A 21,499-nucleotide genomic window follows, 5' to 3' on the forward strand; every position below is an offset into this window, starting at 1 on the left:
GAGACTCTGTCTCAAAAAAAAAAAAAAAAAAAAAAAAAAAGAAATCAACAATCCACAAACTTTCTGACATTGGGATTGTTCTGAAGAACAAAAATCTTGTATCCAGACTATAGGTTTAAAAGTTATTCTACTTTATTAAAGACTTTATATATTCCACTTACAGATCTATGTGGAGCACCTAGTGATTCAAAGAGTTATTCCTATTCCCCATTACAAGGAAAGGAGAATATTTGTCTAGTCAAATAAGCACTGGTGCTATTTTCGGTAAAGTGAAAAGTCATGATCTTGCCCTTAAAATATTTGATAAGCAGTATAAATCATGAATTTTAAAAGTAAAGAAGCATTTAAAACTTAAATTTTATTCTATTGTTTTTTCCTATGGAAGCTATTTTGGAAAGCTGAGATTCTCTTAGTGAGCAATATAGTCAGTATTAATATTGTGTTTCCATCATTAATTTACCATGTTCACCACCCGCAGATGATCAGCTAGCAATAATGCCATTTCCATAAAGGCCAGGGACTTAGTCATTGTTGTTTAACCCATTCTTTAAATCCAAAAGCCACATTTGCTAATACAATTACAGAATGCTAAATCTCACAGAAACATATTACTTAGTCTCTTGAATAACAAGTTATTTAACACATAAGATCAGAATGGAGGGGGGGTGCTATGATAGAGTCTCTAGGGGTGAAGAAAATGAACTGATATGGATATATAAAACGTTCTTCTAGCTAGCTGCCTAGTTATCAGTGCTGTAATGCCAGCACTTTGGGAGGCCAAGGTGAGCGGATCACCTGAGGTCAGAAGTTCGAGACTAGCCTGGCCAACGTGGTGAAACCCCATCTCTACTAAAGAATACAAAAAAAAAAAAAAAAAATAGTTGGGCATGGTAATGGGCGCCTGTAGTCCCAGCTATTTGGGAGGCTGAGGCGGAGAATTGCTTGAACCCAGGAGGTAGAGGTTGCAGTGAGCCGAGATAGCACCACTGCACTCCAGCCTGGGCGACAGAACGAGACTGTCTCAAAAAAAAAAAAAATTTAAAAAAGAGAAACCATGGTTTATTAGAAAAGTTCCCTACAGCATGAATCCTCTGAGGTCTTAAATTGCTTGAGTGGCAAAATGGGAACAGTGGTTTCAAGTACACTTTTACTTTTTTTCTGAAATAAATTTTAGTTAATAAAACTCATTCCTTGTAAACTACTACCCCCAAAGCTTCAGAGTTTCAAACCCAGTGTCAATAAGATGCAATGGAGAAAAATGATTTATTTCCACTGCAAAATTGAAGAAGAGCTACTGAAGGGAGATAAATACATATGAATTCATGTAATTCATAGTTTGAAACACGCATAAAATACAACACTGATTCAAAAGCCCAAACAATCACGTCTATTATTACCAGTACATAAAAATTCAGATAAGTACCATAACTTAAGTGTATATATGTCTGAGAAAGATAGATGTGCTGGATTATAAATATAATCTTTTGAAAGGTATGTTTAATGTTTATGTTTTGCTATTATTGGGGTCAGAATGAGAGTTTTACCAATTAGGGTATGGAAAATGAAGTTTGTCTTAAGACCAAGAACAGATAAGATAGGGAAACTAAAAGGAATACCGCAAATAGGGTTGGGTGAAGGCCTGCTGATACTTGAACTGTTATGCTTTCAGTTATTTTTAATTATTAAATTAGGCTGTACACATTCTCTTCCATACTCAGTATCTTACAAATGCACCTGTGTGACAAGTATGGCTAAAAATGAATCCCTTGTGTCTGCTCTACAGCCTATATATTGAGCAATTTAATTGATAGATTAACTAATTTAGTTCCACGGGGACATTTTCCTAACTTATTTCTCATTTTTGGAGAAGACTGTCAAAAAATTAGTCCCTATATTTTTGAATAAAGTCAACATATTTAATGCTTTTAAAATACTAGGTAACACATTTCAAAATGCTTAGTTTTCCAGTAGACAGCAAGGTTAACCCCTACTTTAAATGTTAGACATGAGGTCATAAAATGTTGGGGTAGAAGGGATTTTACAAGTATTAGAGTCAAAGTTTTAATCTTTTCTTTTTAAAATTTTTACCTACTATTTTAACGAAGAGCTATGCAATTCAACATTAGACCACAGGCTTCATGAAGGCAATGACCAAGTCTGTTTCTTTTATAATTACCTGTCCAGCACATTATATAATGACTCACAAACAGTTGTTGAGTGAGTAAATGAAGGTACTTAATGAGATTCCTCATATGTTGCTGGCCCTGGGCTAGGGGCCCAAAGATATACAGCATGATCCTTGCTCTTAGCAACCTCACTTTCTCTGGGAGAAAAAAAAAATGCATAAGCAAGTTGCTACAATATATGTGAAATTTAAATGTGACAATTTAGCATGCTTGGTGATCTATGAGAGCACCAACTGTGAGCAGTTTCTTCTGCTTGGTGGGAGGTGGGGGTTGTAGACACTCAGGAAAGACAACAAAGATAGGTAACATTTTGGCTGGTCCTTGAGGGCTGAATGAGAATTCACCAAGTAGACAATGTAGGGGGATCCAGACAGAGAGAACAGCATTTGCAAAGGCAGATTATATCTATATCTATATCTATATCTATAGCTAGAGCTATATCTATAGCTATATCCATATCTATATCTATAGCTAGAGCTAGAGCTATATCTATAGCTATATCCATATCTATATCTATAGCTATATCTATATGTGTATTTATGTATATATGTGTGTATATCTATGTATATATCTATGTATGTATATATATATATACACACACATACATACTTTACAGACACACACATTCAATACACTCTGCCCGTATCACCCCTTTTTCCCAAATATGCCATCACATATATATATATATATCATATGGGCAGAGTGTATTAAATGGTCTGGAGAACGGGAGCTATGGCTGAGAAGGTAAGTCAGGGCTAGGAAGAAAAGGGCCACGTAATCTCCTTATTCATTGGATTTCATTCTCTAGGCAAGCATTCTCCTGCAAGGAGTTTGGATTGGAGTTGGAAGAAGCTGGGTAATGCAGGAACATCAGTAAAGAAACCATTCATCCATCCATTAATTCACCAAATATTTAAAATGCAGTATCTAAGATATGCCAGGCACACAGAGGGGTGAATGGGATTTAAAGATGTATACTGTTATCATCTAAGTAAAAGACGCTGGGGATTAAAAAGGACATCAGTTAGAAGAGGAGAGAAAAGATAAAAGAGCTATTCTGAGGTAACATGAGCCATCATGTGCCATCAGTGAAAATGCAGAAGGGCTTAAGGATGAACCTAAAGTTTCCAGTGTGGAAAATTTGTTGGATGATGATTCATTAACTGAAATAGGAAACAGGAAAAAAAAGGTCAGATAGGAGGGGATAGAAGTAGGGAAATGGAAAAACAGGAGAACAAATGAACTTGGTTTCAGAATAGTTGCATTTGTGATCGTAATGCCACATGGATTCGGAGATCAGAAGAGAGATGTGGACTAGAGATGTAGATACATCACCATCCATGCCATCTCAAACGGGGAGGGTTTAAACAATCAAAAGAGAATTAGGCTAAGGTTAGAAACTTGGGCACAACAGTATTTGAGGGGTGGGTAGGTGAAGAATCTAGAAAAATATAGGAAGAAGACCATGGATGGAACAGTTCCATGAAAGCTAAGGAAGAGGACAACTTCTAGAACGAGGATGCTCAGATGCTGGCAAACATGCTGAGTGCATGAGGGAATTTAACTTCTTTTGAATTTTAATCTAGGAGGATTTTCGTGATTTTGACAATAGATGAGTAGTTGCTGATTTCAAAATGATACTCCTAAATATGTATTTTTTTCTACAGAATATATTTGCTATCTTTGTGCCACAAGGGAATTTAACTTTGGTCTTATAGACAGTGGTCTTCCAAATATATAATGATTTTCCCTCATTTCTGCAGTGGGCCAATGAAACTTGAAACTGTATTACAAATGTTGTCTTCCAAGGGAAGGGCCACACATTAACAGCCTTATTTCACCATACCATAACTTACCCAAGTCATATAATTTGGTTAGCAAAAGGGCCAACACCTAGACTCCTGGCTTTTGATTAAGTGTTTTATTTTTCTGTATTCTGATAGTAACACAAGCAATACACCAATAAACACACACACACACACACACACACACACACACCAGACTTTAGTACAATCACTTAATATCAAAGTCAAAATGATTTCTTGCCCTGTAACTTTTTTAATATTTCATTTCATATAACTGAAGACAGACAAATGATTAGATCACTGTCTTCTCTTGGAGAAAATACCATGTGAAAGAAGACTGAATTTGTGAAAGATGGACTGATTTCTCTAGCTTCAACTGATTTCTCTAGCTTTAACTGATTGCTCTAGCTTTAACTGATTTCTCTAGCTTTAACTTTGTGGGAAGATAACACTGCACTCAAGTTCAGATTAGAAGCTCTTTTGAGTCTCTCAAAGGGCCCTGAAGCAAAGAAGTAGACGGTACCTTGACTTTCTCGAGGTGATCTTGGAGAGAGTCAATGAGGAGATCGCCCACGGGCTGCCAGGATCCCTTGATCACCTCGGCTTGGCGCAGCTTGAGGTCCAGCTCATCCGTGGCCTCTTGAAGTTCCTGGAGTCTTTCTAGGGTCTCATCTATTTTTCTCTGCCAGTCAGCGGAGCGCAGGTTCAATTTTTCCCACTCAGTATTGACCTCCTCAGCCTGCTTTCGTAGAAGCCGAGTGACATTCTGGGCTCTCTCCTCGGGAGGCAGCTCTAAATTGGCAATACGACAAGGTTTTAGGCCACATTCTTTTTTTTTTTTTTTTTTTTAAACATTGTCAAAAAGGTCATACTGGAAGAAAGAAAGAGTACAGTTGAACAAGAGGGTAACCTACTGATTAATGGCTTTTTTATACTTTGGCATACATTTTGATACAGCCCAGAACATCTAAAGTATGTCTTCCTGAGTTTCTACCTTATATCAATCCGACAATTTAAGATTCACTTAAGCTACTGAGGAGAAAAACGTTAGGATGCATACCACAAGTTCTAATTTACTTCAGGCAGGCTCTTAAATGGAAAATTAACTTGTAGTCTTTGCAACAATAGAATTCCTCCTCACAGATAACTCCCTTTGTTTATTATTTTCTAAATGTTCCAATAACTGATTACTAATCTCTTTTAATGTTTATTTATGAATGCGCAAACCGATTTATGCATGGTAGTTTATGAGTCCTTATTTTTTTTCAGCATCTACGTTTAATTTGAATTGATTCTATTTAACCAAGAAAATATGAGAGCTATCCAGACCCTGGCAGCAGGAATGGATGGGCTGCTCCATCACCACTGATCCTTCTATCAATATGTTATTATAGTTCCACATTCAATTACCTCTGGGCTCCTGGTAGAGTTTCTCTAGTCCTTCCAAAGGCTGCTCTGTCAGAAATATTCGTACAGTCTCGAGAGTACTCATGATTACAGGTTCTTTAGTTTTCAATTCCCTCTTGAAGGCCTGTGAAATGAGATGAAAAGAAGTGCTTATTTGGTTTGTGGCATTCTTCTCAAAATTAATCCTGGGTGCTCAGAACTTGTTTATGAAACTCCCAGGTCAATTTCTATCTCTTTTATTTATACACTGATAGTTATAAAATGATTTTTTAAAAAGGCTATATGGGTCTGTTAATGAGGAAAGCACTGTGTTTGTAAAGCTATTCTGGGGAGATAGGGGGAGCATTCCGGATAGTTAATGCCCTCTCATTGAGATAAGAGTGCTTTGTTTATGTAACCTGACAGCCATACTTGAAATCTACAGCTAAAGTTGCAAGGTATATATTGCAAAACTCTAGCGTGGCTAATGAGGACTTAAACATACCCAAAATAATGGATATCCAGAACATAATGGGAAGCCTTGAGGGCCATTTGCAGGACCTTAGGCTATATTAAAGTATACAATTAATCCAACTGATAATCACCAGTTAATTCTGTCAAAATGTCTGGCAAGGTATAAAATAGGTAGGCTAAGAGAAAAGTCTCAATACTTTTGAAAAATAGTCATTACGTCATCCAGTGTGACCTCTTTGAGAATAGTAGAAATGTTTTGGGCTATTATGGATGTAGGAATTGCAGGCACTAGTTTCTATAAATGACCAGACCTAGAATTAATCTTTAATCTGTAATCTTCCTTTATCCAGGGGATCAAGAGAAAAACCAAATGAATAGTTTCTGCCTTCAAAAAGTTTCTAGATCCAAAGAAGGGAGAAAATTAACACTAGAAGCAGAGTGAAAACAGTAAGTTTATACATAATCGAGTGCTAAAAGGATCGTGGGGCATACCGTGAGCCTAGAATAACCTAACAGATACTCTGACACCATTGAAAAGAGTTATTGACCCAGATTCTTTGATCTCTGAAGTGAGGGTATTAATAAAAGTATTAAGTGCATGCTACATAAATGCTAATATAACTGTTTAACAATAACAGTAATATTTGCCTTGATCTAGGGCTTAATTTTTGTAACTTTTTTCAACTCTGTCTTAACTTTTAGCAATGTTGCCTGCTGAATTTAAACCCTGTTCTTTCACTGGGGAAAAACAAATTAGCAGTATTCTTCCTTGAATTTCAGATACGCCATTATGTTACAGAAGTGTTCCAGAGCTGTACTGTATGACACATTTATTAATAAAATCTTAGCGGTGTTCACCATTCAAAAGAATCCTGAGTCTGATACTTTGCAAAATGATTAATCATCCACAGCTATTTACAATTCAATAGAGAAAGGGAAGGCGTTTGAACCAAAATACTGGAGTTCTGTAAGTAGAATATTAGGATTCAGCCTATAGATACGGACGTACTTTCTGAATAATGGGATATTTCTGAACCCTAAAATCATGCTAGATATGTGAGTTATTTACTCTGCTTACATATAAAGCGGATTCTCCTGATATTTCACTTGAAATCTCCATGTTTGTGTGTGTGTGTGTGTACAGTTGTTGTATTCTTGTGTTTTTTTTCATACTATTAAGTTTCCCAAATTCAAGTAAATTATCATTTTGCCTCGTTTCTCTGTTTGGACCTGAATGGAGGCAATTATTACTGACATTACTAATTATAAAAATAATAATGGTTCCCTCTATTGAACTATCATGTGTCAGTGGTTGTACTTGAAACTGGAAATATGAAGTTGAATGCAAAACAGCTCTTTCTATTTAGGAACATTTAACATATAATAGAAGAGTCAAACACGTAAATAATTTCAATACAATGTAGACAGTGCTATAGACTTGCACAATATGAGGAAGAAAATCGGGAAAAGCTTCCAGGAGAAGCTAGTAATCACATAGAATTCAAAAGCATGAACATGACTTCTTCAAGGAAGAGTAGGCTAGAGAACATTCCAAGAAGAGAAAAATGCAAGTGCAGAGACATAGGACATAGTACAGTATGGTATCTCAAGCAGGCCAGTGTTTCTAGAGCATAAAGAACAAGGAGAGGGCATGTCCAAAGATGAAAAAGACACTGTCATTATCTGGAAAGATATTAGATTTTTAGACCAGAATTTGAAGCTGTGCCTCTCTATGATCATATATGGTCCGCTAAGAGGCTTAGGTGTTGCCTTGAAGGTAATCAGGAACCTTTGAACAGTTTTAACCAAGGGAGTGGCACAGGAATATGTGTTTCAAATAGATCTTCCTGATATAAATACAGAGTATGCATTTGAGAAGAACAGAAATGGAATCAGAGAGATAATGAGGCAATTGTAAGAATTCAGTGCAAGATTATGAGGATCTGACTCAGGGCGACGGTACCAGGAAAAATGACAGGGATAGGATAGGGAAATGTCTAAAAATCTGAAGTGCGAAAATTTGGTGACTGAACAGATGCTGGAGAGAAGAGAGAAAAAGAAACAAGAATGACTCTTAGTGTCTAGGTTGAGTAGATGAGCAAACGCTGGGTGCAATTCCACTAAGTATGAGGAAATAAACTTTCCTGGATGTCTCAGTTCACCTACAGAAAGCTCTAGCCTCCTGAGAAACTTCCCACACCATGGAGATTAGATCTGTGGCGATTTGTCTAGTTGATTTCTCTGATCCAAGAGGGTCAAATGGTTATGGCTCAGGGTAGGTTCCTAAGCTAAACTCTATGTTGTCAGAAAGACTGGAGTGGGTATCTTTCTAGGTATTTACATTTCAAAAAATATGAAGCCCATACCTTGGAGACATTTCCAGATTGTAAAACATGAGACACATACGGCTAGCTGGTTTCTGGAGAAGCTGGAATTAGGACTCAGGCCTGTTACGTTTCCACAGAGAACCTTTCAGAAGGAGAGAGGGATAGCAGCCTCCTTCTCCTTTATAAGCAGATGGAAATGATTTTTCCTAGTCTCCCACTTACGGAGTACCCAGCCACTCAAGCAGGAAAATGTTTCATCAGCGTTCATCATGTCGCCCTAGGGGTAAGTCTTTGGGCAAAGGAAGGGCACAGCAACAATATTTACTGTAAGGTAATTAAACGAAATCTGCCTCTGATTCAGAACCCCTCATGCTCATTCAGCATAAAATTATTGAAGAGTAATATTAAAAACGCAACATGATGGTGTGTGTGTGCGTGTGTGGGGGGGTGTTCTGTGCATGGGGGACAGAGTAAGGGACTGTGATATTCCCTTCCACAAGGACATAATACATTCTGAGGTTTGAGGAGAAAAAAAAAATATTTAGGAGTTATTTCCTCATTCAGCTAATATACATTGAGTGCCTACATATCAAAGTTTAATGGGCAAACAGAGGAGCAGGATCTCTTGAGAGACGGAAAAGGAACAAATAGGTGGAGAGATTAGGGGAAACGAGGAGTGTAGAAATTTCAAGGAGAGAGGGAGAATTTTGAGAGGAAGAGGGTGACCAAGTGAGTGCAATGAAACATAGAAGTAAAGTAAGATCAGCATTGCAGAGTGTTCACTAGATGTGGTGAGAGCAATTTCAGTGGAGGGCAGAAGCCTCAGAAGTAGGCGTAGCTGAGGAGTGAGTGGAAGGAGGAGTAGGTATTTCAAGTGAAAATTAAATGTTCAATTTTCTTTTTCTGAGACGGAAAAGAGGAAGACAGGATAGGAGGACAGAGAAGATAACAAGATAAAGGGATAAAGAAGTTCTTTTTAGCATAGGAATGATTTGAACCTAAAGTGAAAGACGGAAGCTAGCAGTAGGGTAACCAACCATCTCGGTTTGCCCGGCATTGAGTTTTTCAGGATGAGAGACTTTCGATGTTAAAACCAGGATAGTTTCAGGAAAATTGGACAGTCTCAGGAAAACCAGGAAAGTTGGTCACCCTAGATATATGTTACGACCTTGACAGAAGGTGAAGATAATTGTTGGAACAAGGTCTGTAAAATAAGGAAATGGATCTTAAAGGTCTCATCAAACTTAAAACCTTAAGGCACTAAAAACCTAAAAAGTCCAAGGCACTATTTGATGATATAATTTCATTGTTAAAACTGGACAGTAAATAATTCAAAGCTAAGGACCATCCATTGTGAGAGACCACGTGTTTGCCCATCGAGTTGTTGCCAAGGACTTAGATCCACCACAGCTGCAAAGTTCATTTCTTAAATATGAGTCATTGAAGATTAAAATGAGGCTAAAGAAAAGACAAAGAAAGTTCTGTTATTACAAAGACATAAGCACCATTATTTTCACATTGTTGCCTGAAATTAAGAAAAGAAAGTGGATGGAAGAGAGGGTTAAGTGATTGTATCTTTAGAATTTCAAAAGATTCAGATTAAATACAAAAAGATAAAGCTCCCACAAAAAGAGAGAAATAGCTGGTTCAAGGAGGTCAGAGGATAAAGAAAATGGTAATAATTCTTATTATGTGGGAAAAACTATAAATAATAATATGTAATTTTAAACATGGTTCTATGTAAGATCCTCCTTAATTTAGTCACTTAACAAACTTCAAGCAACTACTATGTATCAGACACTGTTCTAGGCAATGAACATCTGTGGTCTTTGTAGCATGGAGCTTAAAACAAATGGCTTTATGTAGTAAAAAAGCAAAGTAGAATCTGCATTAAAATAATGGAAGGTCAATTTTTCAGTATCTAATAACTCACCATAAACTGCACGTTGTAGTATAATTTATTGCATTTTAAAAGAAAGAAAAATGAAGACTTTTTTTTTAAAAAAAAAAGACAAACAAGAATATTTAATGTCAAGAGTCTTGATTTTGATAAGTGTCTTGTCTCCCAAAAAGGCCTGTTCGAATGAGGTTTGAGAAAATATATACTCATATATACTGATTTTGTCATATAAATTTTGGTTAATATTTTAAACCAGAGAAGTCGGTTCCTTTATGTGATGATGAGAAAAGGTATCAGATATAGAGATTTTTTCCCATGTACATACGGAATATGTATTTAAAATATTTAGATGTTAGCATTCAAATGTTAAGACAATTACTTCCTGAATCCCTTCAACAGATAAAATTATCTTTGTTAAAACACATCCTCTTCCCCATACCTTTCTTTTCACCTTTCCAAGACAGCCAGACCCAAGGTTCCAAAATAGTGATATGGGAGAATTAGAAGCAATACTAAAGACTTAGAGCACCTCTATGAAAATAAAATATGCAATTTAGAAAATGTTAGGAATGCTACATGAATAGTTTTTCCTCTAGCTTCTTAAGGTTCACAAAATAAACTTATATGAAGTATGCTACTACACTATTATAGCAATGATAAATCTCAAGATAAATCCATTTATTATGAAGGTTGAATTATCTGGTAGATTGCACTTAAAACACCATAAGTACTGGCCAACCGGGTGACTGATTGTTGGCTCACTAATTTGTTCATTCAAAAAATATTTATTTTGAACCTATTATGTACAAAGTTAGGGAAGATATAGAGACTTAATCTTTGTCATTAAGGGGTCAATAGTTTGGTTGGGTAGGTATATTTGTGGTGTATACTTCTATATTATGAATGTTTCATCCGCGCAAATTGAGATACAGATAAGTTAGGGTTTATCTAAGGCCATCAGTTAATTACAGACTTTGAATCTAAATCTTGCAATTCTAAAGTGAAGCTGAAAGTGAGTGATAACAAAAAATAAAATCTCCCTGACTTAGAATAATTTGGAATCCATAGCCACAGAAGTGGCCACGGAAGAAATCAGAAACTTAAAAAATTCCTGAAAGTAATAGAGAAGAACCAAGTCATTGATTATTACTATTTTTATTTATTTATTTACTTATTTTTGAGATGATCTAGATCGTGGGATCTCGTTGCAACCTCTACCTCCTGTTTAAAGATCTTCTGCCTCAGCCTCCTGGTAGTGAATTGCCAAACTCCTGACCTCAGGTGATCTGTTTGCCTCGGCCTTCCAAAGTGCTGGGATTACAAGTGTGAGCCACCACACCTGGCCATCGATTATTTTTTTCGGTCCCTCTTGCTTCCTGCTTATATTATAAAAATATCTAATAATGCCATAGATAGAAGTAGCTCAGAACCACGCATGGAAGGGATGAAAGGTGAGATATTGATTTGCTTCATGAGAGGAAAAAGATGAGAACTCTGGGCATAGGTAATGACATGACAGGGAGAAAAGCTATCTTGCTTTCTCCTGGGGACAGTGGATTTAGGATCATATTACTATGGATGTGAGTAAAAGCCCGTGCTTTTCAAAACACAGATGTCTTTTGATCATGTACAGCTTGCCTGGTGCTGAATTTTACCTATATTCATATCGAAATGGTAAATTTCAGAATAAAATCTGATGGAATGACTAGAAATACTACCCATATTTGTAAGCAGAACTTCCCAGAATCATCCTGGGAGGCAGGCTGAAGTGGTGAAAAGAGCACTGCTCTGAGTGGCAGGAGCCTTGGGCTTCAAGCCTGGGCTGGGCCAGAACCTGGCTGCAGTGATCCAGAAAAGGTGATAAACTCTTCCTGCTCCTCTGTGTCCTCATTTGTAAAATGTGGGCATTTGCTAAAACCTTATCTAAGTTTTAACATCCAGTTCTCATATACTATAATCCATTTGTTAAGATCATTAATCGGCCACAGGCCTGCTCTATGGTGGCAGTTTGAGAGTCTCTGCTAAGCATCATTATTATCGATGCTTAAAAACCATAGCCATAGCTTGGCATATAGTAAATGCTCAGTAAACATTGTTGACTAAAATACAGAACACCCAGCTAGAACACCAGAGTGTGTTATATGTAGGCCAAGTTGATTTAGATGCAAAACAGGCTTGCAGGTGAAAGCCTGGACTCATAAATCGTAAGAGAAAAAATTAATGCTGTCAATTGGGAAAAATGGACAGATCTTATTCTAGGTCTACTCATGTTCCAGATCCAAAGCTGAGTGTCACTGCTGAGTTACTGGGTGGAATTTCCTCAAGAAGTGGTCCTATTAGCATTGCCTTCTTCAACCTAGTGATTTCTTAAAGGAGATTTTCATGTCCAAACACTCACAAGTTCCATGGTTTGAACTGCTGCTTGGGGCTTTTTCTGTAGTCTGCAGGATTAGGTAGGAGATGAGAGGACACTAGACAGACTCTGAAATGTAGGATGATCCAACAGTTCTGTTCACTGAACAAATGGATACTGAGCAGGCAGAGAGCAAGACGTTAACACAGTCATATCTGTAACTTGATCTGTATTTCATAGTTTTGCCATCCTATGTCATCATTCTTGTTCCTGTGTTATTTCTACCTTATTTTTATGTCTCCTGTATTGTTTCTATGACTGACAAGAAAGTTGCTGAATATATTCTGTCACCAAAAGGACCTTCTTTATTTAAAGAGCCACCATATTTATTGAGTCTCAAACACATAAGAATATTTTACCAAATGCTCACTTCGGGACAAGCAATGCTCGGTTAACTTAAAAGCGAGGTCTTGGAAAAGGGCAAGCGATCCAGAAATGTACATGGCAGGGTGGCAAGACTATTGCCCCCAGTAATCTAAAGCAAATTCATAGGGGTTCATGGAAGAAAAAAAATTGAAGAAAGAGGCAATGGAGCAAACAACAGAAAGAGAGGTTTCCCTTAATATTCATTTGAGACAGCTAGTATTACAGAAGTTATGAACATGGGCATCTGGGCTATAAAGAAAAGGCCATAATCATTTTTTCTTATTGAGATAAGAACACTTGATATGAACTTTACCCTGTTAACATATTTTTTTTTTTTTTTTGAGACGGAGTCTCGCTCTGTCACCCAGGCTGGAGTGCAGTGGCACGCAGTCTCAGCTCACTGCAAGCTCCATCTCCCAGTTTCACGCCATTCTCCTGCCTCAGCCTCCCAAGTAGCTGGGACTACAGGTGCCTGCTACCATGCCAGGCTAATTTTTTCTTTTCTCGTATTTTTAGTAGAGACGGGGTTTCACCATGTTAGCCAGGATGGTCTTGATCTCCTGACCTCGGTTAACACACTTTTAAGTGCACAAATCGGTATTGTTAACTATAGGCACAATGTTATGCAGCAGATCTCTAGAACTTTTTCATCTTGCATAACTGAAACTTTATCTCCATTGAGCAACAACTGCCCCTTACAATGTCTGGCAACCACTTTTCTACTCTCTGCTTCTATGAGTTTGACTAAATAATCATCTAAATAAGATGAAAAAAAGCTCCACCTTATTTTCACTCCACTTCTGAATAAAAGTGAAGATAAGGGATTGAAGTATCAGATACACCCAGTCATTGTTTCAGATAGTCAACAACATGAACAACAATATTAATTTATAAATGAGATTGAATAAATTCGATGTAAAATTGAAAAGTAAATGAACATATTTCAGGCCTGAAATTATGTTTTTTTTAAAAAATCTAATTGTAGTCAATGAAAAAACATTTTTGAGTGTATAAGGGGAAAATGTGTTTAACAAACTCTGTGTTGAGATTTATTTTTCTGGCAGTCTTTGAAAACAAAAATTGTATTCTCTGAGATCAAGGGCATGGGCTAGAATAGTCCAGCCTGCTTGCAGGTCTGTGATACTATGGAGGAATAGTTTAGTGCGCACACAGCATCTTGAACAGCTGTTTGACTCTCAATTCTAAGGCTGGGCTGCTTCCAACAATCACTGGGGAAGTTACTTCCTACTGACAATAATGTTGTTAAGTTCTGAGCTGACCTTGAGAGATCACTGGTGAAAACTCAATCTGTTCCCATGGCCATTCAGGGAATTAGGTCTTAGGTCATTGAGCCTAAACTTTAAGATTTGGAAATTACTTCTGAAATGTTAGTGAAAATGAATGGATTATTAGGAAACCCTGTGACAAATTACTTTGTGTATGTTCTCAAGATACTGAGCCAAAATTTGAGATTGTCAAGTATAAGTCGTAAATAATTTCTGAATCATACCCTTTGTGGCTGTCTATCAACATAATCCAAAAATGGAACCCTGGTTCGTTCTAAGCACATACCCTCAAACGTGATCGTTCCCAACTCTTTCTCAGATGGCAACGTCATTATTTTATTTGTTCAAGCCATTGACCGCCGAATTATCCTTGACTCTTTGCTTCCTCTCAAACTCCACATTCTATCTATCTTAAGTTCTATCAATTCTACCCTCCAAATATATCTTGGATCAAATAATTATTCACCATATCTATCATTTCCACTCTAGTCCAAGTAATCATTTCCCTCTGAGATGACTTCACCACCCTCCTTTTTCTGTGTCTTCAGTTTCGCTCTTTTTATAGTCAATTCTCCATAGCAGCAAGAGTCAACTTCTAAACACATAAATCAGATCACATCATCCCTGCTGAGAGCCTTCCAGTGATGTCTCCTTACTTCCAGTGATGTCTCTTTACTCACAGAATAAAATCCACCTCCAAACTATGGCCTGCAAGACCGTTCATTATCTGGCCTTTCCCTCTTTCTAGAACCTGTCACTGTCTACTGATCTTATTTCCCTTGAGATACACAGCCCATCTTGCTATTTCTACAACACTCTAAACCTGTTCTTACCACTGGGCTTTTGAATTTGGTGCTTCTTCTGCCTAGAATCCTCTTCATTCAAGGTTTTTGCATGGTTTACTCACTCATACAGGTTTTGTTTGTTTGTTTGTTTGTTTGTTTGAGACAGGGTCTCACTCTGTCACCCAGGCTGGAGTGCAGTGGCGCAATCTTGGTTCACTTCAACCTCCGCCTCCCGAGTTCAAGCGATTCTGGTATCTCAGCCTCCTGGGTAGCTGGGACTACAGGCACGCATCACCATGCCCAGCTAATTTTTGGTAGAGACGTAGTTTCACTATGTTGGCCAGGCTGGTTTCAAACTCTTGACGTCCAGGGATCTGCCCGTTTCAGCCTCCCAAAGTGCTGGGATTACAGGCATGAGCCACTGCACCTGGCCTCACACAAGTCTTTACCCCAAAATAACCTCCTCACATAGGCCAGTACTCCTCAATCTTTCTCTATTCATGCTTTGTTTATTTTCTCTTCATAGCACTTACTACCCAACATAATTTCATCTATTAATTTATTGGTTTACTATGTATTTCTGTCACTAAAATCTAAACATCCATAGGGGCAGAGACTCATTTTGTTCACTAACATATGCTTAACATAGAGTAGGCTCTTCATAAATAAAGTTCTTGAAAGAACCAATAAATTCTAGGAATCTGAGTTATGGTATAATTTTTCCTAAAATAATTTTTTTTGGGGGACAAAAGGAAGAGCACAGAAAAAGATCAAGGGGATCATTTGTAATTAAATGAATAATGTGTGTAAAAGTGCTCTGTAAAGGCAAAACACTATACAGATACTATTTTAAAGAGTATGTGTCAGGACATCAAAATATTTTGACAAAGTGAGAGAGAAGACTCTGGTAGAGAAGTCAGTTTGTAAATTATTCACATCTCATCTTGTTACAGTCATTAAAGCAAAGCAGCAATTCCTAGATGACTCAGTTCTTCAGTTTTGATGATAAAGCTAGTTTTCAGAAGACTTAGACTTAGTTTTCAGAAGACTCAAATGCCTAGAAATGCAGTTCTAAAAATAATTTTTAAGTCATTTCTATTCAGCATCCCTAAATATGACTGCATAGGATATCAAACTTATACAAAAATGATGAAGAATAGATCAAAAAGACGTCTATTTCCTCCAACGCGGCTAAAAAGACATCTTAGAGTAGATATAACTAACAGTCAAGTGGTTTAGAAACTCTAAGAGGCCAGGTCATTGAATGTTAGAATGAATCACTCTGGCCGGGCGTGGTGGCTCACGCCTGTAATACCAGCACTTTGGGAGGCCCAGGCGGGAGGATCACGAGGTCAGGAGCTCGAGACCATCCTGGCTAACACGGTGAAACCCTGTCTCTACTAAAAATACAAAAAATTAGCCGGGCGTGGTGGCGGGTGCCTGTAGCCCCAGCTGAGGCAGGAGAAGGAGAATGGCGTGAACCCGGGAGGTGGAGCTTGCGGTGAGCCGAGATCGCACCACCGCACTCCAGCCTGGGCAGCAGAGCGAGACTCCATCTCAAAAAGAAAGAAAAAAAAAAAAAAAAAGAAAAGAAAAAAGAATGAATCACTCTATTGCAACTTTTGGTTGTTTTTCAGAGGTGATAGGGAACAACGCGTTTTTCTTCACACAGAGCTGACTTAAATCTTAACATTCACAAATGACACCCAAAGATATTTTCTCTTTCTGTAAAAAGAAAACACAGAAAACTCGTCAAGCTAACATACATACTAAAATGTATCCCATGTAAGCAGGCCAGCATTGATAACAGAATTAGCCTAAATAAATGTATAATCTACAAACATGATTTCAGGATAATTTTATTGAATTTCTAAGCCTCTCTCTCACTTTGTGGTGACTTCTGAGGAAATTGAACATGCATAATATATGACCTGACAAATGAACAAGTAAACTACTTTATTCAAGCCTTTTCATTTGTCAACAGCATCCAAGCAATAATGGCTTTCTGTCCACTCTTTTAATAATGTATGTATTGATTACTTCCATCTAAATCTTAACCAGAAAATCTCGGGAAGCTTTGAAGGTATCCTTAATGGTCTCTAGGGAAGGGATTATAGAGATTTTTTTAACTGAAAGGTGAAAACCTAGTGACAAACAATTTCGTTAGTAAAAATGCAAACAAAAAGTCATTACCTACACTGTTGTTATAATCAAGATCTAATCTCCATTTGGATTTGGGGTAGGAGGAAGGGAGTTGAATAAGCTGATGTTTTATTGCAGTTCTCCTTAGAAATTCCCCACTATGATTTGCTCCTTTAAAATTCTCTCTAGGTTAATCACAGAAGTAGACAAGTAATAAATATCACTTTAGTAACTGCTGAAGTAAAACAAAGGAAGTCAGTTTTTAAAATATATCTGGACCAGAATAATACACACTAATTGAAAACGAGTCAGTCTAGTGAGGCAAGTAATGAGGAACTGTAAAAGCCAGGATAATGTATTCAAAAGACATAAAAATTGGTCAGTGTATATTTGCTAAGGCACATTTGAGCTTTAATTATTTATAACACTTCACCGCATCTGGAGCATTATTTTATTAATTAGTCTTCAGAGCCATTCAGTTGCAGTTGTTATGCTGCCCAGCTGGTTTGGGGAGCACAGATCTACTCCCATGGGTGTGAAAATTGCTTTGAGGAGTGAGACTACAGTCCCCAAATATGTCTGTGGAGTATCTTGGAATTTTACCTACAGAAGAACCATACATCTCTCCATGACAGCAATTGATATTGACTGTATATTTTCTCTACAAGAAAAGAGTATAAGACACGTAATATTTTGCTACAAAATATTATCACTAATCTGAAACGGCATACAAAGAAAAATACAAATTACCTGTTTTGCAAACATCCTGATTTATAGAAAACGAAAGTGAAAATGAACAACATTTGATTCTAGTTTCAACTATTGACATTTTAATGGGATTTGTATCCCCATAAAAAGCATCAGCAAAGGATATTAATAATTTAGAATAGAGAGTAAGCAGATGACTTTTTTAAAAAGTGGCACTCTAAATACATGGGGAATAAGTTTACAATTACAGAGACCCATCTTGATACCAAGGATTCTATATAAACAACAATTAAATCAAGAAACCCATAAAGAGCAATACAATGTACAATTCTGGAAACATGGCAAAGGAAAACAAAAGTCCACAAATATAAGATCTGTCAACTATTAGATCTTGATGGAATTTTGTACTGATTATGGTTTTTTTCTCTTTTTCTAATTGAGTTCAGGAGATCTGATAGAGAGATCCAGTTTCAAGGATTTTCCATTTTTCTTTTGTCCACAGGCTTCAAGAGCGTCACTAACCAGATAGTCCATATATGAAAGGGCTACCACATACATGTGACAAAACTTTGAGTCAAACAGGCTACTACATTGTTCTCTCATCAGCACTCAGGAGTGATGATGTTGTCTGAGGAAGGAGAGTGTCTTGTATCAAGAATTTTTCTTGAAGATACCAAGAGAAGCTTGAAAAAGCATTGGGCCAAACTACAAGTAAAAACTGTACGTCGTATGTTTAATGCGGCACTATTCACAATAGCAAAGACGTGGAGCCAACCCAAATGCCCATCAATGATATACTGGATAAAGAAAATGTGGCACATGTACACCATGGAATACTGTGAAGCCATAAAAAAGGATGAGATCATGTCCTTTGCGGGGACATGGATGAAGCTGGAAACCATCATTCTCAGCAAACTAACAGAGGAACAGAAAACCAAACACTGCATGGTCTCACTCATAAGTGGGAGATAAACAATGAAAACACATGGACACAGGGAGGGGAACATCACACTGTCAGGGGGTAGGGGGCTAGGGGAGGGATAGCATTAGGAGAAATACCTAATGTAGATGACGGGTTGATGGGTGCAGCAAACCACCATGGCACATGTATACCAGTGTAACAAACTTGCACTTTCTGCACATGTACCCCAGAACGTAAAGTATAATAATAATAAAAAAAACTGTGCATCAAAGTAGCTCTACACACTTTACAAAAAGACGCTTAATTAGAAATAAACAGAAAACTCCGGTAAATAAGAAGGGAATACCGCTCTATTCTTTCTTTCCCTGCTCTTGGTCTCAGTAGCCTTCCTTTATCTAATCAGTGTCTACCATATACTAGGCACTTTGGAATGTGCTGGGTAGAAAAATGACAGCTTTCCCCCTCCCAAAAATCTTCTTGAAGGACATGGTTTAGCAAGAGTGGCTGTCATTTATCAAATAGTAATACATGTACGTGATGACAAACAACGCTATGTTATAGAAAAGTAGACAATTTTAGAAGAGTGTGTAAAGGGAGATCTGGTCAAATGTAGACAACAGGGAAAAGCTTGCACAATGTCCGAGCCAAGATGTAAAGGATTATTAGATGATAACCAGGATATTATGAGGGGGTGGGCGTAGGTAAAAGGGTTTGAGACAGAGGACTAACAAGCCCCACGTAAGAGGGACATGCAGAATTGGAAAAAGCAAATGGAGGCAGTATGGCTGGTGTCCAAACAGCAAGGGAAGAGCATCTAGAAAAGACGAGGTTGAGGCCAGACAAGCCAGATAGTGCCTTGTTACCCTTGTGGAGGATTTTGGTCTTTTTCCAAGAGCACTGAGAAAACTACTATAGTGTTAAGATAAGGACTCATATAATTGGATTTACGTTTTTTACACAGATTATTCTGACCGAAATGTAGAGATTGCATTGTAGGGTGGCAAGAGTAGATGCAGAAAGGTTAGGAGAAATGGTCTCTTATAATTATGATGATGACAATAGTAGACAGTCAAAAACAATTTTGAAGGTAAATTGGCCAGGTGCGGTGGCTCACGCCTGTAATCCCAGCACTTTTGGAGGCCAAGACAGGCAGATCACGAGGTCAAGAGATCGAGACCATCTGGCCAACATGGTGAAACCCTGTCTCTACTAAAAATACAAAAATTAGGTGGGCATGGTGGCACGTGCCTGTAGTCCTAGCTACTCGGGAGGCTGAGGCAGGAGAATTGCTTGAACCCGGAGGCGGAGGTTGCAGTGAGCCGAGATTGTGCCATTGCACTCCAGCCTGGTGACAGAGCAAGACCCCGTCTCAAAAAAAAAAAAAAAAAAAAAAAAAAAAAAAAAAAAAAAAAAAAATTGACCCAGCGATGTCTTGGTAGTGGAAGGCTGAAGGCTGGTCATCTGGAAAAGGTACTGTACCAGCCCACTACGTTGTTGTCTGGTATGAGAAAATATTTAGTTAGAGTCTTGGAATATTTAGCTAGAGTTTTGGAGTTTTGTAGATTGCAGCAACAAAAAGATAAAGAAGCAAAGGGTTTTTGACTTTTGAAAACAAGTTATTAAAATTTAAATGATTGAATCTAAGTTGTATTTGGAAGGAGGTAAATATGGAAGGGCAGAGGAACTAATGTATAAAACACCGAGTAATCAATGGGCTGGAAGTCCTGTGAAATTCAACAAAGGTAACAGGTAGCTATCTGAGCAAGCACACTAACCAAGTAGGACAGATTAACTTCATTCCGGTGAGTATCACTCACAACTCTAGCATCACCATCTCCCCAACTCATGTTATTTGTCATGAGATTCCTGAGTAAGGACTGAGTAAGTACAAACATTTTACTACTCTTAACAAGCAACCAAAACTAATAACCAGGAATAGTGAAGCAGTATTTATAACAAAACACTGGCTGGAAGAAACCACAGCAATTATTTGGACCAATTTCCTCATATTACAGTTGAAGAACAAAATAGCAATCAGAATCCATCTTATGAAGAAATATGACTAGAATCTCAGTCTCCTGACTCCTAGTGCACATGTCCAATGATTCATTTTCTTTGGTTTCTGGAACTAGCATAAAATTCATCTTTTGTAGAAATTCTTTCTCATTTCACTATATCGCATAATGCAGATTTTAAAAAAGGCCCATCCTTCTCAATGAGAGCTTTTCTATATGTACACCAGAGTGTTTTGGCTGTTTATTCAAAGTCAGAACATTTCAAACACATAGCACCACTACATTTCACCCTACCACAAAAGCTAATTTAATATTCAGAAATATATGAAGGCAAATGGCTAAAGGAGAAACTGGTAGTTTCCCTGGCTTTTTTTTTTTTTTTTTTGCAAAGATCCCTGGGTCTTCCTTCATGTTCTCTTCCCTTTTTATAATTTCCTATATCCTCTTCTCCAGAATAATATAAACCCTTGACCTTTCCTCAACATGCCACCTTTGGCTGTATCTCCACAGAGATCTTTCCTTTACATGCTCAACATGCAAAAGTGGTACCATTTTATCAAGTTTTTATTATTTGGTAGTAATTTGTTTGGTTTGCTATTCATTTCTGTTCTTGTACCTTTTATTCTCATCTCCAAAACACTTATCAGTATCCACTCTACACCAGACACTTTACTAGGCTCTAGGGTCTTGGAGGTGAACAAGACAAAATCTCTGCCTTTTTCACTCAGAGCTTAGTAGAGAAGATAAAATGTAAGTAAAAATAAAACAAACAAACAAAGAAATA

The 21,499-nt window shown here is 37.5% G+C and overlaps 1 protein-coding gene across 1 annotated transcript in view; it reads right to left on the minus strand.

The window, feature by feature from the left end:
• DMD (dystrophin) overlaps positions 1-21,499 on the minus strand; it is a 2,251,240-nt gene that overhangs the window by 376,578 nt on the left and 1,853,163 nt on the right. Inside the window, exons 56-57 of the mRNA XM_032756167.2 lie at positions 5,402-5,522; positions 4,515-4,783 (exon numbers count right to left, since the gene is read on the minus strand). Coding sequence (XP_032612058.2) covers positions 4,515-4,783; positions 5,402-5,522 — 390 coding nt within the window. The remainder of the gene's footprint in view (positions 1-4,514; positions 4,784-5,401; positions 5,523-21,499) is intronic.

Source organism: Hylobates moloch, unplaced genomic scaffold (assembly GCF_009828535.3).
Source record: "Hylobates moloch isolate HMO894 unplaced genomic scaffold, HMol_V3 SCAFFOLD_7, whole genome shotgun sequence".
NCBI lineage: Eukaryota > Metazoa > Chordata > Mammalia > Primates > Hylobatidae > Hylobates > Hylobates moloch.